Here is a 15,964-nt window from a genome sequence, read left to right on the forward strand (position 1 = left end):
GGGCTCCCAAGGCTTGCGGGCAGCAGCCTGCAGCCCGGAACCCGCGGAGCGCACCCCGGGCTTCGGGCAGATATCCGCAAGCCTTGGGAGTCCAGCGCGACTTCCCGCTGGGTTCCCAAGGCTTGCGGATAGCAACCTGTTCTGGGGGCTGGGGTCGGGGGAAGCTCGGGCTTCCCCTGCCCCATCCCCACACCTGGGGGAAAAAAAATAAACCCCCCCTTTATTCCCCCCCCCAAACTAGGTGCGCCCTATGGGCCGGTGCGCCCTATAGGGCAAAAAATACGGTACATAGGAGTGCATTTGTCCTTTCTCTCCCCCCAGCACAGTCATTCCTGTTGCTGCCTACCCCATGGTAAAAAAATGAACTCGAAGCCACTTGTGGTGGGGAGCCTAGCTTCTTTCTCCTCCTACAGCAGCAGCGGAGGGTCGGGGGGGTGTGTGTTGCTACGCAAGAAGTGTCATGTACATTAATGGTGCTTAGTGAGTGATTGTGGAAACAGCTGTACAGCCGGCCGGCCAAAGGAGAGCAGGCCTTTACCAGGAGAAGGAAGAGGAAGGCATTCAGGGAACAGCTCCCCCAAAAGCAGCACAAGTTGTGCTGTACGGCCAAGGGAGCCAGAGAAGGCCTTTTAAGGCAAAGGTATTTCGCCTCCATGGGCTCCTTCACATTCCAGCACAAGCAACTTGCGGCGCTCGAGGTTTCCTTATGGTAACCTGGGGGAATCCTGGCTTGCAAAAGACACCGGCTGGCCTTTGCGGCTGCAGAGAGACACAGGAATGCAATACCACAAAGTTGCTTATGTCAGGGGTTTTTTTTAGCACCAGACTGTTCTAAGGGATTTAAAATCGCAGAGGCAGTAAAGGGATGCCTTGGCCTTCCCCAACCCAGTGCCCTACAGATGTTCCAGACAATATCTCCCATCAGCTGTGCTGGCTGGGCCGAGCGGGAATCGAAGCCCAAAACATCTGGAGGATACCAGGTTGGGAGAAAGCTGAGATGGGCAGCTGTTGCTTCAATAAACTCTGGAGCAGCTGCACTAAGCATGCCTGAGGCAGGATATGCAAACGGCACTCCTCTGCACAGACAGACACAATGAACAGAGGGGCCCCACCCGCCGCGAAACAGGCCTTGTGCCTCAGAACCTCCCCGGCCACATTCTGCCCAGTGATCCAGTCTCCTCATTCTGCAGCCACACTTAACAGCGCCCAAAGACTACCAGCTCATTACCCTGAGGCAATGGGAGTTACTTATTTCAAACGTTCATTCCCCCTGTTGTCCCACCCATCAGAAATCACACAGACCCCAGATTAGGCCATTCGTGGGGTGCAGCCACATCTAAGCTACAGCATGGGTAATTCCGCTACCCTTTCTCCACACACCAAGATACGGCTTGAGTGAAGCTCTCAGAAAGCTGGCCACATCACACAGCTGGTCTGGAGCAGGGTGCAGTGAGACTCATGCGCGTTCACACTCACATCCTAAGTGTGACAGGAGAGGCAAGAAAATGGCAGAGGGTCGCCATGTCATGCTGCCAACCGAGTCCAGCGAGAGCAAAGCCCTCCACCTGCATCTCGGCAGGCCCACAAGGGCCACATCTGCCCAAGAATGCACACTCACTTGATAAACTATGGGCCTAACCAAAGCAAACAGTCTAATTTGTCAATGTCTAAAAGGTATCGAGCATCAGAACAACCTGGCCACTATAAGGAAATTCTTCCCACGGTATGATCAATTTCCATCTTCCCATTTTGGTTCTCTGGCTCCATACCTGCACAAACTAGCTACCCCAAAATACAGACGTGCTTTCACTCACAAGACTGAACGTTTTGCCATCTGCTGAGGGCCGATTCCAAAAGATCCCGCATGAGAAACGCCTTTGCCCCTGTGGAAACAGTAGCACCGAAACAGTGGCTCACGTCCTGCTGTCTTGCACTCTCTACAAAGACCTGAGGAACAAGGTCATCACCCCATCCCAGGACGCACAACCACTGCCACAGTGTCCTTTCTCCTGTCAGACCAAACGGAGCAGATAACAGCAAAGGTTGCAAGGTTCTGAGCAGGAGCAATCAGAATAAGGGCCACAATCTGAAGAAGAAGAAGAAGAAGAGGAGGAGGAGGAGGAGGAGGAGTTTGGATTTGATATCCTGCCTTTCACTCCCTTTAAGAAGTCTCAAAGCTGCTAACATTCTCCTTTCCCTTCCTCCCCCACAACAAACACTCTGTGAGGTGAGTGGGGCTGAGAGACTTCAAAGAAGTGTGACTGGCCCAAGGTCACCCAGCAGCTGCATGTGGAGGAGCAGAGACGCGAACCCGGTTCACCAGATTACGAGACTACCGCTCTTAACCACTACACCACACTGGCCTATTGATTCAGGACCCTAAACTGTGCTTTTATACTAAATTTCCTTTCTTCTGTGTATATTGTAATGTTTTATTGTTGCTATGGCCATTGGCTAATGCGAATAAAGTTTCCATCTGACAAAGAATGAATGTCACTTACTCTGAGCAGCTAGGAGCATCATAACCAGATATGGACCACTGCTACCAAACGCTACAGGAAACTGCCCTAACTCACTAACTAACTGACTGACTGACTGACTGAAACTATCACGGGGACAAAGGAGGGTGCCTTCACCCCCGTGTGGCTCCCCTTTATCACATACACAGCCCAACAAGACAATGACCGATCCCCCCAACAACATACAAATCAATATGGCTAACCTATTCCAGCAATTCTCCCCCCCCCAAAAAAACCCACAACACACAACACACTGCAATCAATCAGCTGCAACCAACCACACCCTGGTCCCGCTGACCTCTTGCTCCACCAGCAAAAATAGGACACCTATCCACATGATGCTGACAAAGAAACTCCATCCATACACTCTTTATTCTCTCTCCTCTCTTTCCCCCTCACCCCACATTACTTGCAACAAAAATGTCTCAAACTGACTGCAATGGATTTGTATGAAGGATTCTACGGTTTAAAAACAGAGACGCGAAAGGTACTTTTGTTACTTAAGGAAAATCCCTCAGTAAAAACGTATTTTTTATTTTTATTTTTTAAAAAGGCCCTGTCTGTCCTGCAGAACTCACTCAAAAGCCTGACATGCCCAGTTCATCCAGCCCCCGCCCCCCTTTTTCCTCCCAAGTGGGTGGTAACCTTGAAATGCAGAGTGTTGGTCATTTATTCGCAACGAAGCCAGGCATACTTACTTGGCGCAGCTTCCGCCATCAACAAAAGGATTCCAGTGCGAAGCGAAGTGTGCGCCACCTGCCACCACCTGCAGAGGGGAAAACGTTCAGTTGAGCAATGTCTCCAGCTAACATCTAACGAGGGCACCCCACTATTATACAATCCACATTCAGGCCCTATTCCCCGGCTCTGCTTCAGGCGTAGAGTTTTCTGGATCTGCTTGGTTCTGCTTCTGGTCTGGGAAATGTACACGAGGAAAGGCGTGGCACAGACTGGGGACCAGCCCAACGCCAGGCCTCAACCGTCGCATGGCCAAAGGCCACGGGTGGGCTTGAGGCTGTCAACAGTAGCCTCAAAAACAGTAAAGACCTGATGAAGAGAGCACAACAGAGGTTATATTTTCTGAGAATCCTCCGGAAAAATAATCTCTCAAAGGACCTGTTGATGGCATTTTACCACTGTACTGTTGAGAGTGTATTAAGTTATGGTCTCTGTGTGTGTGGTTTGGGAGCTGCACGGTCAGGGAAAAAACAGGGTTGTAAAGACTGCAGAGAGAGAATAATTGGGTGCACTCTTCCCACCTTGGATCAAATCTATGCTTCCAGGTGCCATAAGAAAGCTGCAGAGATAGCGCAGGATAGTGCGCACCTTGGAAATGATCACTTTCAGCTTCTGCCTTCAGGAAGAAGGTAGAGAGTTATAAAGACTAGGACTAGCCGCCTGAGAAACAGTTTCTATCCATGAATGTTAGAATGATGCTGGATTGAAATTACCGTACTTTTCGCACCATAACACGCAGTTTTCCCCCCTTAAAAAGTAAAGGGAAATGTGTGTGCGTGTTATGGAGCGAATGCAGGCAGGAGGAGCCGCTCTTGCTGGCTGTTCGGCAGCCTCTTTTCCTCCGCTTGGCTCCCTGAGAAGCCGGCAACAGCTGAGCAACAGCTGAGTGTCGGGAGACAGCCTCTCTCCCTCCTGTCTGCCTGCTCTATGGCTTTTTAGCGAGGTGGGAGAAGGGAGGCAGCTTGGAAGCCGGCAAGAGCTGCCTGCAGCTGTAAAAGCCAAGGTGGGAGAAGGGAGACAGCCTCTCTCCCTCCTGTCTGCCTGCTCTATGGCTTTTTAGCGAGGTGGGAGAAGGGAGGCAGCTTGGAAGCCGGCAAGAGCTGCCTGCAGCTGTAAAAGCCAAGGTGGGAGAAGGGAGACAGCCTCTTTTTCTCAGTGTCTGCCTGCTCTATGGCTTTTTAGCGAGGTGGGAGAAGGGAGGCAGCTTGGAAGCCGGCAAGAGCTGCCTGCAGCTGTAAAAGCCAAGGTGGGAGAAGGGAGACAGCCTCTTTTTCTCAGTGTCTGCCTGCTCTATGGCTCTCCCTTACACACATGTAAGTGGCTCTTACTCTGCTTTCTTTACAATGAGCTGGAAGGAGGGACAAAGAGGGCATCCCCTTCCGTCCCTCCCCCAGCACCTCACCGGTAAATTCAAACAAAGCAGCTTACAAGGCTCGTGTCCCTGCATCTCCTCCTCTTTTTGCTTCAGTTCGAGGCAAGGCAGCTGCACAAATGTGAGTTCCCCCTCTCTCTTCCTTCCCTCCCTCCCTCCCTCCCTCCCTCTTCCAGCTTCAAAAAATATTGGGGAGACAGCCAGGTAAGCCCCACTCACATACCACAATGGGGGATGGGGGATGACTCCCTCAAATATTTAATGGGGGGGTGAAGGCACCTAGGCCCATAGGAGTTAGCTGCTTTGCCTAGGACAAATGTGAGCTCTCCATCTCTCTTCCCTCCCTCCCTCTTCCAATTTCAATAAAATATTGGGGGGGGGGGGCAGGTACAGGTAAGCCCCATCTCACAGACTGCAATGATCTCAAGACAAAGTGCATGCACACTGGTACCTTATATGAATGGCAATGCCCATCAGCATGGGGGGAGGATGACTCCCTCAAATATTTAATGAAGGGGGTGAAGGCACCTAGGCCTATAGGAGTTGGCTGCTTTGCCTAGGACAAGTGCGAGCTCCCCCCCTCTTCCTTCATCACTGTATTGGAGATACCATACATTACTGACAGTTCCTTCATTCACGTGGTTACAAAGCACGGATCCACATGGATCCTCAGGATTTTTGCATTGGGCTACCCCAAACTCATCGTTAGATCACATGTCTGTGGCCACAGCATGAACCACAAAAATCATACATCCACTGTTTTGTTTAGAATTTTTTTTTCTTGTTTTCCTCCTCTAAAAACTATGTGCGTGTTATGGTTGGGAGCGTGTTATAGAGCGAAAAATACGGTAAGTGGTTTCTAGCTGAAATGGTATAAAAGAATATGAAAAAATGGTTTTTTATAAGTGTAAATTCAAGGTTATAATAATTTAAGATTAAAGATCTGGGTAGAATAAAGAGGGAAAGAAACTGCTGAGCTAATAAATCAAACTGGAATACAAAAAAGGGAGGTATGAGGAGGTCCGAGAAACAAGTAAATGAAAAATAATGTGATGAAAAGATTGATTGTTTTTAACTATTTTTATTTTGTATTTTGTATTTTTTCTTTTTCTATTTTGTAATGTAAAAATCTTAATAAAAATTTTATTAAAAAAAAGAAAGAGAAACCGTTTCTATCCAAATGTGATTTTGGCTTTAAACGCAGTGTAAGGTAGCCTCTGTGGGAGTATATTGTATTTAATTATGGGGTTACAGAGTTTTTAGGGGGTTAACCAGGCTGGGATAGATGGGATAGCAGGCTTGTTGGGTTTTGAAGGTCTGATGTAGATTTTTTTCAATTTCATTGTTCTGTATGGGACAATGACAATAAAGATTATTGTATCGTATCATTGGTGTCACCTTGAACTAGGAGCCCTGAAGTCTTCATTATTTTTATACTTATTTACACTGAAATGTGCATCTGGCCTTTGAAAGCCAGTATCAGCTCCAGCACAGGAGGTGAATGAGAAGACCTGTACGGGTGTCCAGCCCAATGTGGAGGGAGAGGCCTGGAAGCTTCTGGTAGGGGGTGGGAGGGTGTTATTAACCTTTTGAAGTGCAGGACGCCCACCTGCTTCAGCTGGAGCGCAGACACAACCATGGGAGCTAAGCAACACCCTCCACTTCACGGGGCACTTTGGGCAAACTGGCATTAATTTATTCTGTGATCTACCAAGACTGTTCAACACGATACATTGGGGTGGGCAGACTTCAGACTGGCTGGGTTTACATTTGTTTTATTTTTTGAACTAGAATCCCAAAATCTGCCAGTCAGAGCCAAGTACAAACGACATACAGTGGTGCTTCGCAAGACGAAATTAATTCGTTCCGTGAGTTTTGTCGTCTTGCGATTTTTTTCGTCTTGCGAAGCACGGTGTCGGGAAAGTTTTGGAAAAGCTTCAAAAATCACCAAAGTCTTTAAAAACCTCAAAAAAGGCTACCACACCGTGTTCTATGAGTTGCTCCTCAAAGTCAAGTCGCAACTGTATTAACGGTGTTAAGAAAAAGGAAACAAACTTGCAAGACGTTTCCGTCTTGCGAAGCAACTCAAAAAACCAAAAACCCTTTCGTCTAGCGAGTTTTTTGTCTTGCGAGGCATTCGTCTTGCGAGGTACCACTGTACAACTAGAATTAAAGAACAAGAGTGCCTCTGAGTTCATTCTGAGCAGTACTGAAACTGAAGTAAGCTCCCAGTTATTGCACGCAGATGGCCACTCCTGATCAACTTTTCCATCTCATCAGCTTAGCACAGGTGGGAAAAGCTCCTTTGCTGTTGCTCTTCTTAAAACTGGGAGCCAGAAACCCTTTGCCAATCTACTGCATAATCACCAGTAGATCCCAATCTGCGTTCTGCAAACCCCTGGGGGATGTGTGTGTGCATGTAGCATGTGGTGAACTCATCTAGAGATTTCTGTAGAGATATGAAGTGGTATAAATAAATACTAAATAAAAAATAAAAATAAAACAAATCCGTACCACTTCATCTCGCGCTTCTGTTTCTTTCCTTAGAGGCGGTTCAAACTGCAGCTTGTCAACTGAAAGACATGAGACATTTACAACTTTATAAACAAAACTTTTACAAGGCTTTTTTCCCCAACTGCAATGTCCCCCGGCATAGCAAAAATGTTCAAATTTATTAATATAAGCCACTTAGATGATGACGATATATTTAATTATACCCCACCTTCTTCCCTGACAGGGACTCAAAAGTGGCTTAGAAGAGTCTATTAAAAAGTTTTATTACCGGACAATTAAAGAGTACTTCCTCTCAACATGCCTGAAAAGGTAGAGGGGTTTGTTTTCGGTTTGAAACACTCTCTTCTGAAACGCTACTCTTTATGAGGGGCTGCGATTCCAAGAACTATCCCCCGGCAAAAATGAAACTAGCAAGGAGTGTGTCTGCTTGAAGGAATATCAACTACCAACACTTTCCTCTGGAACGGCATGCTTTGAAGAGACGTTAGGCAAGAAGGCGAAGAAGCAACGTAAAGAGGATTTTAATCATGGTAGGATCCTCGACCAATTTCTTTTGGAGACTAAAATAAAACAATTGAGATTGTGGGCACCTGGCCCAAAAGCAGAGGGGAAGGAATCTCCTGCCGTCTGAAAGTTTTTTCTTTTCTTTTTTGCTATTAAATTGCTTTTGGGTTGATTTGGGTGTGTTTTTTTTACACTTTTATTTTATGGTTTTTATCTTTTTAATGTTGTAATGCGCTTTGATATATTTTTATGATTTAGCAGCATATAAATTTATTTTTTAATCAACCAATCAATCCATTTTAAGGTGAGGCAATAACACGGATCAACCATACGTTGTCAAGTTTTGAGGAGAGCAGCACACAGGTCAGGAGGCAGAGCTAGCATTTTTTTGCACACAACTACTACTTCATGGGAACGCGGGTGGCGCTGTGGGTTAAACAACAGAGCCTAGGACTTGCCAATCAGAAGGTCAGTGGTTCGAATCCCCATGACGGGGTGAGCTCCTGTTGCTCGGTCCCTGCTCCTGCCAACCTAGCAGTTAGAAAGCACGTCAAAGTGCAAGTAGATAAATAGGTACCACTCCAGCGGGAAGGTGAACGGCGTTTCCGTGCGCTGCTCTGGTTCACCAGAAGCGGCTTAGTCCTGCTGGCCACATGACCCGGAAGCTGTACGCCGGCTCCCTCGGCCAATAAAGCGAGATGAGCGCCACAACCCCAGAGTCTTCCGCGACTGGACCTAATGGTCAGGGGTCCCTTTACCTTTTACTACTTCATGAGCAACCCAGGGAGCAGCCTGCCTAGAAGGTTCTCTTGGGCCAATGAAGAAGTTCAGAGAACTTTGCTCCATCCTTTCCATTTCTGGATCCCCATCTGTGGAATGCTCTCCTCCAGTGAAGACCACCTGCTGGCTTCGCTGGCATCCTTTTCGCACCAGGGGAAGATTGACCTTTCCTGCCAGGCCTTTGACGGACAGAGCTGGTATTGTTCTGCTATTACTGTGCTGCCAAAGCTTCCTAAGGCTTGTGTGTGCCTTCATATACAGTCATACCTCGGGTTACAGTTGCTTCAGGTTGCGTTTTTTCGGGTTGCGGACCCCCGAAACTTGGAAGTACCGGAATGGGTTACTTCCGGGTTTCGGCGGTCACACATGCACAGAAGCGCCGAATCACAACCCGCGTCTGCGCAGACGCGGGTTGCGAACGTTGCAGGTTGTGAACGTGCATCCCACACGGATCACGTTCGCAACCCAAGCGTCCACTGTATAAAAGAATTGTAGGTGTTGGTTAAATTTTATATAATAATAATAAATTTTATTTATACCCTGCCCTCCCCAGCTAAGACCGGGCTCAGGGCAGCTAACAACCAATAAGAGAAACAAGTTGATTAAAATACAATTTAAAAAACATGTCTATAGCTACACACACACACACACAAATTCTTTCATACAGATAAAGAATCAACTATCCCACTCAAACCTTGCAGCCAGTGTTCAGGCAATATAACCAAATAATGCAAGTTCTTATCCCAGACTACTATTTGCATAGAAGGCGATAGGCAGTTTTTAAATCTAAGTCTCTTGGAGACCTTTTTGGCAACGGATGGATTATTGAGACTAGTACATCATCCTTATCATCATCAACATCATCATCATCACCACACACACACACACCCCGGAGTAATAATGAACACTTAAGCTGATGCTAAATTAGGAGGCAGACGTTTAGCTTTAAAATGGAGGAGAAGTGAAGTAAAATATATTCTCTTCACTCCAAAATGAAGATGAAACAATTAAATACAGGGTAAAAACAGGAATGGTCAAACAGAAACCGTAACGAGGTAGAAGGAAGTCAATAATATAACAAAACGAAAAGGTATTACTTATCAATACATAGGTATTTTTATTGTTAAAGCTGTTACGTCAACTTAGTCGTTCTTTCTTTCTTTTTTCTTAATTTTTGTTTTCGCATGATATAACTATATTAGTAAATAAATCTTAGATTTTCAGACAATATTAGAATGTATAAGTAAAGACCAAAATCAGTCTAAGAACAAATACTGCAAGGTTAGTTTCTATTGATTTTTAATGAATGTTTTTTGTTTTGTCCTTTGTTTTTGTGTGTGTGTCCCCCCCCCCCCCCGTTATGTCTTATTCAGTGTATGTATAGATGTATGTTTTTGCAAATAAATAAAATAAAATAATAAAATAAAATAATAAAATAAAATAAAATAAAATAGAGAAGAAGCTCACAATTGATTTCAGACGCCGTCCTCTCTGCTCTGACATTCCGGTTGGTAGAGCGAATGGTGTGGCGAATAACCGGGTGCGGCTGCAGGAGTCAGAAAGGGAGACATCAGAGGTTGTGACACATGCAAGGCTTCATCACCCACCGAAGGGAAATGGGGCGCCCCACATAACGGTATGGCTGCATGTTCATAGTTGCAAAGGGATTTTTCCCCCACGGAGGGAACATTCCCTCGTATAAGCTCCCCACAATGAAGACCTATGCAGGACTCCCAGGCTCGCCAGTTCCAAGGGAGAATGAGGCCTAAAGGCGAGGGAACTGCCCAGAGGAGGGACTCGCTCACCTCAAAATCGTCGTCATCCGCCTCGGCGTAATGAGGGTGGTTGTCGGGATTGTTCACTTTGTCCAACAGTTCGACGGCCAGCGACCGAGAGAGACCGGGCTGTCCAACGAAGGTATGCTAAAAAATAATGAGAGGCCGAGTTCAGGACTTGCCTGTCCATGCCAGTCTGGGCTGGATCCAAGCGACATAGACCTGTTCCTACCACCCTGGACCCGTTCTAACCAGCTTGGTCCAGTTTCAAATGACCTGCACCTGATCCAACCGGCCTGGACCTGCTCGAAGCTGTCTGGAACTGTTCAAACTGGCTTGTGCCAATTCAAACAAACCTAGACCTGTTCAAACCGGTTTGGACAAGCACAAACCAGCCTTGACCAGTTCAAACCAGCCTATACCAATGCTACCGGGGTGCCCTCCAGATGGACCATGGCTCCCATCAGGCCTCGCCAGCACAGCTGCGGTGGGCACCAGTTTGGCAAGCGTTGGTCTGCACCGGCTAGCAGAGGGTCTTCAGCTCCCTGGAGAAATTGGGGAGTGAGCCAGGGACTTTCTGCACAGAAACCAAACCCTACCACGTAGCTATGATCCTTCGTCTGCTAGCTGCCCCTGCGAACAGGAACTTTCCCCAGGCTGCGCCTCAGGTGTTTAGGAGAGCCAGTGGGGTGTAGGGGTTAGAGTGATGGGCTCTGATCTGGGAGACCAGGGTTCGAATCTCGCCACTCAGCCCACTGGGTGACCTTGAGCCAGTTGCCATCTCTCAGCCTAACCTGCCCCACAGGGTCGTGAGGATGAAATGGGGAGAAGGAGAACCACACACACCACCTTGAGCTCCTTAGAAGAAAAGGCAGTATATAAATGAATAATAATAATAATAATAATAATAATAATAATAATAATAATAAACATTATGCCTAGTTATTCTTTGAGAGAATATACCAGAAGTGTGAGGTACATGCTGATTTCATGACTGTGGTTAAGCTTTTTACAATGTTTTATAGACATCCCTGGCCGCCCATTCTTAGAATGATTTTAGAATGTATTTTAATTGACTGTGTGATTTTATGTACACTGTGCTATTTTTACTTGTTGTTAGCCGCTCTGAGCCCGGCTTTGGCCAGGGAGGGCGGGATACAAATAAAAACATATTTTATTATTATTATTATTAGCAATGAAGTGGCTCCTCTTTAGTTCTAATAATAAAATTATTATGTTTTTAGTGCATTTTACACCTTTGTTTTAATGTTTCTATTTGGGCTTTGTTGTTTGTTTGTAAGTTGCTCGGAGTTGCCTTGAGCAAGAGAAAGCAACTAACTAACTTAATTAAAAATAAATAAATGGAGCAATCACATGTGGCTTCTTCAAGATGTCTAAGGCATGCTGAAATTTGCGTGTTACAACTTAAATGAAAAGGCAGCTGGCTTCTTCAGCACTGCAAGACTTGTTGCAGAGTCAGGCCCCAAAGAAAGGTTTCTCTTCCCATGTGCGTGGAAATATGAGGTTGCCTCTGAAGCTTTACCCCTGCATGGATTGTGAGCACAGCAGAGACCAAACACAGGAGGCTGAGCTTTATATCAAAAGGCTTTCAAGCAACTGCAAGGCAAGAAAATGTCCCCAAAACACGTGCCAACCGGAACAGCAGCCTGCAGTGCAACAGAAGTTTAAGAAGCGCTGGTCCAGGGCATGCAACATGGTTTAGCCTTCCATCCAAACAAGGCAAAATCTCCCAATTCTTCACTTTTCTGACAGCCTCTGCACTAGAGGTCAATTTGGGGAATTTTAGTGTCTGTCTGTCTGTTTGCTTAAAGTCTTTAAGACACTTAAAAAAACGTGATTCATCTAGTAGCGGAGGGAATTATCTCAGCACAATCTTAACACAGAGGCGTTTGGGTTTTTTTGGTAAAAACAAGAAGCTTTTTACATGCCTGGAAAGTTTTCGATATTCATCACGCATGACAGCATTTAAAAAAGAAGTATGCAAGGCCTTTGGAGTGTACCCTGGAAACCAGAACATTTACTCCACTAGTGGGGATGAGATTTTACTCTCATCTTTCAAAAAAGAAAGAAAACAGGCTTACAGTAAGAAGTTTATCAGCCGCGGGCCTCTTCTTTGGGTTTTTTGTAAGTGCTACTTTCACAAAACTGTGAAATGTCGGTGACCTGAAAGAGAGAAAAAACGCAGCTTTTATCGTATGTGATGGGTCTGCATGGTGATTAAAAGACGTTCAGATTCTGTATTATCAAAGTTTTTTTTTTTTATAATGGGCAACCATTGCACAATAAGAAAATGAATATAATAAAAATACAAAATATAAATGACACAAATAAACATATATTCAAAGGAAAGTCAACAATAAAATAAACTAAGCATTCTTAGGCAAAGTAAACAGCAGCAGCAGCGGCTGAGCTGCATCTTGTACCTCACCATTCCTATAAATGCAACCTTCCCCACCCTGGTGTCGTCCAGATGCTCTAGACTACAACCCCCATCATCCTTGACAAACTGGCAATGCTAGCTGGGGCTTGTAGTTCAGAACATCTGGAAGGAATCAGGTTCAGAAAGGCCGGTATAATGTATGAAGGATCCCAATTTCTGAATTATTATTATTTATTGAATTTGTTGCCAACAAAGGTCCGTATAGTTAAAGCCATGGTTTTCCCAGTAGTGATGTATGGAAGTGAGAGCTGGACCATAAAGAAGGCTGATTGCCGAAGAATTGATGCTTTTGAATTATGGTGCTGGAGAAGACTCTTGAGAGTCCCATGGACTGCAAGAAGATCAAACGCATCCATTCTTAAGGAAATCAGCCCTGAGTGCTCATTGGAAGGACAGATCGTGAAGCTGAGGCTCCAGTACTTTGGCCACCTCATGAGAAGAGAAGACTCCCTGGAGAAGACACTGATGCTGGGAAAGAAGGGGGCGACAGAGGACAAGATGGTTGGATAGTGTTTTCGAGGTTACCAGCATGAGTTTGACCAAACTGCGGGAGGTAGTGGAAGACAGGAGTGCCTGGCGTGCTCTGGTCCATGGGGTCACGAAGAGTCGGACACGACTAAACAACAACAACATTGAATTTGTACGCTGGCCTTCATCTACAGACCATTCCTGCATTGCTCCATCTGGTACGCTGGCTGAGACCCTCCCTGCCCGCGGACTGTCTTGCCAGAGTGGTGCATGCTGTAGTTATCTCGCGCTTGGACTACTGCGATGCGCTCTACGTGGGGCTGCCTTTGAAGGTACTGTTTCAACCATCATCTGGAAGTATTATCTCCTTTACGTAGCTTAAGAGGAATCGGTAAAAGGTCCATGGATAACTCATAGCTGCACTCTTTTTAATTCCAGTTATTAGAGGTTGACTGATCATTTAGAGGCAAGTGCAAAAGATAGGAATTACGGTATATCATCTCTATCTGAAATAGAGGATGGAATTCAACATTGCAAATGTTGAGCTATCCAAACTGCTGTCAAAGGGAAGATGGAGCATGCTGGTTTTCTCCTGCTCCAGAGGGCAAGGCACAAACCAATGGATTCAAATTACAAGAAAGGAGATTCCAACTACCGTATTTTTTGGCTCTATAAGACGCCCCAGACCATAAGACGCACCTAGTTTTTGTAGGAGGAAAACAAGAAAAAAAATATTCTGAATCCCAGAAGCCAGAACAGCAAGAGGGATCTGGCTTCTGGGATAGCCTCTTGCTATTCTGGCTTCTGGGATAGTCGCATGAAGCCTCTTCAGGGCAGCAGGATGAAGGCTTCCCCTGCCCGGAAGAGGCTGCCAGAAGCCAGGACAGCAAGAGGGATCGCTGCTGGCTTATGGGACCTCTTCAGGGCAGCGGGAGAAAGGCTCCCCCAAAAGTCCCCAAGAGCCACACACACGCTCCACGGTGCTCTTTAAAGGGAGTGCTGAGCAGAGCCTCCCGCCTGCATTCGCTCCATAAGATGCACACACATTTCCCCTTACTTTTTAGGAGGGGAAGAGTGCATCTTATAGAGCGAAAAACGCGGTAAACATTAGGAAGAACTTTCTGGTGGCAAGAGCTGTTCGATAGTGGAATGGACTCCTTCGGGAGTGGGGGGGGGGACTCTCCTTCCTTGGAGGTTTTTAAAGCAGAGGCTAGAAGCAGGGATTCTTGAGCTGCGATTTCTGCACTGCATGGGCTTCCGCTAGATGTTTCTATGACTGCATGGACCTTTGGTCGGACCCAACCTCAGAGCTCTTCTTAAGTCTTATGCGTTCCCCTTCCATCTGCATTGGCCCTTGTAGTGCTGCAGAATTAAGAAAAAAGTTCAAGTTGTCCCCCCCACCCCCCAATTCAGTGTGTCTGGGTTTTGTTTTGTTTTTGTTTTTTTAACTACATTTTTTGCCAAAAAGGGGAAGGGAAGAACAGAAGGCCAGGGCAACTGTTGTGCAAACGGCAAAAACATCTGTAGCAAAAGAATGCGGTTTGACTGTCTGGGTGCTGGAAAATATGGCTAACATGGAGTTCACAACTGAACTGCAGCCTATTAGAAAAACACACGCAGGCAACGAGGGGAGGCAACACAGTGTGACGATACCGCAACTGACATAAGGGGGAGGCAAATGAAATGTCGGGCAAACCAACCTCCCAGAGGGAAAGGTAACCTAACTTCAGAAATGGCTTTTGTCCTTATTCTAGAGAAATATCACTTCTTAAAAACGGAGACTGAGCAGGGGCAGAGGGAGACCTGCGAGAAAGCAGAAACTTGTGGCCTAAAACCCTTTCCCTCACCCCTTAATCGCACCTCCAGCCGTACGCTGGAGGACGGGGCACGGTCAACTGAGAATACTTCCACTCTTGCCTATCCCTCTGCCTGGTCAGGCAAAAAGCAAAGGTGGATGTGCCCAGGCCCAGCCTGAAGCGACTTTTGCACGTACCCTAAAAGAATTGCAGCGGGGGGGGTGGGGGTGTCCAAAATGTTTCAGTGAGGAGCCTTTTGGTTAAAAAGAAAGTAAAGATAAAGGTACCCCTGACCATTAGGTCCAGTCGTGGCCGACTCTGGGGTTGCGGCGCTCATCTCGCTTTATTGGCCGAGGGAGCCGGCATACAGCTTCCGGGTCATGTGACCAGCATGACTAAGCCACTTCTGGCGAACCAGAGCAGCGCATGGAAACGCCGTTTACTTTCCCGCCGGGGCTGTGCCTATTTATCTATTTGCACAGGTGTGCTTTCGAACTGCTAGGTTGGCAGGAGCAGGGACCGAGCAACGGGAGCTCACCCCGTCGTGGGGATTCGAACGGCCGACCTTCTGATTTGCAAGCCCTAGGCTCTGTAGTTTAACCCACAGCGCCACCCGCGTCTTGGTTGAAAAGAAAGGCAACCATCAAAGGATTGTTCTGCCCCATGATTAGAGTGGAGGGAGGGGCGATTCGAGGGGCTGCCAGTCAATATCAGCAGATCAAACTCTTTCTGCTCCCCATACCCATCCCTTAAGCCCACTTTTTTTTGGGGGGGGGGTATGTGATGGAATATTCTAAGCATCTCTTTCAGCCACCTTCAGGGGTCACCAGCACCAGCCAAAGGGCACCCCTATTGGTATGGAAAGGAACTAGACACAAACCATCAAGGGCAAGACCACTGGAAGGAAAAAAATGAAAAAGGCACTCCCAGACTTACCATTTTGTTTTTTCCTTTAGCTTTGGAGGCTGAAAGTTGCTTTTGGACATTAGGAACAAGGCTCTGAAATACAAGAAAACCACCCTGTCAGGAGTGCAGAA

General features: G+C 46.6%; 1 protein-coding gene across 2 annotated transcripts in view; it reads right to left on the reverse strand.

Moving 5' to 3' along the window:
* Nucleotides 1-15,964, reverse strand: part of MAP4K5 (mitogen-activated protein kinase kinase kinase kinase 5) — a 97,462-nt gene that overhangs the window by 26,644 nt on the left and 54,854 nt on the right. For both annotated transcript variants that reach the window (XM_077934574.1, XM_077934542.1), the window contains exons 11-16: nt 15,864-15,926; nt 12,305-12,386; nt 10,233-10,349; nt 9,895-9,973; nt 7,144-7,202; nt 3,218-3,285 (exon numbers count right to left, since the gene is read on the reverse strand). In XM_077934574.1, the coding sequence (XP_077790700.1) occupies nt 3,218-3,285; nt 7,144-7,202; nt 9,895-9,973; nt 10,233-10,349; nt 12,305-12,386; nt 15,864-15,926 (468 nt within the window). The remainder of the gene's footprint in view (nt 1-3,217; nt 3,286-7,143; nt 7,203-9,894; nt 9,974-10,232; nt 10,350-12,304; nt 12,387-15,863; nt 15,927-15,964) is intronic.

This window comes from Podarcis muralis, chromosome 1 (genome assembly GCF_964188315.1).
Source record: "Podarcis muralis chromosome 1, rPodMur119.hap1.1, whole genome shotgun sequence".
NCBI lineage: Eukaryota > Metazoa > Chordata > Lepidosauria > Squamata > Lacertidae > Podarcis > Podarcis muralis.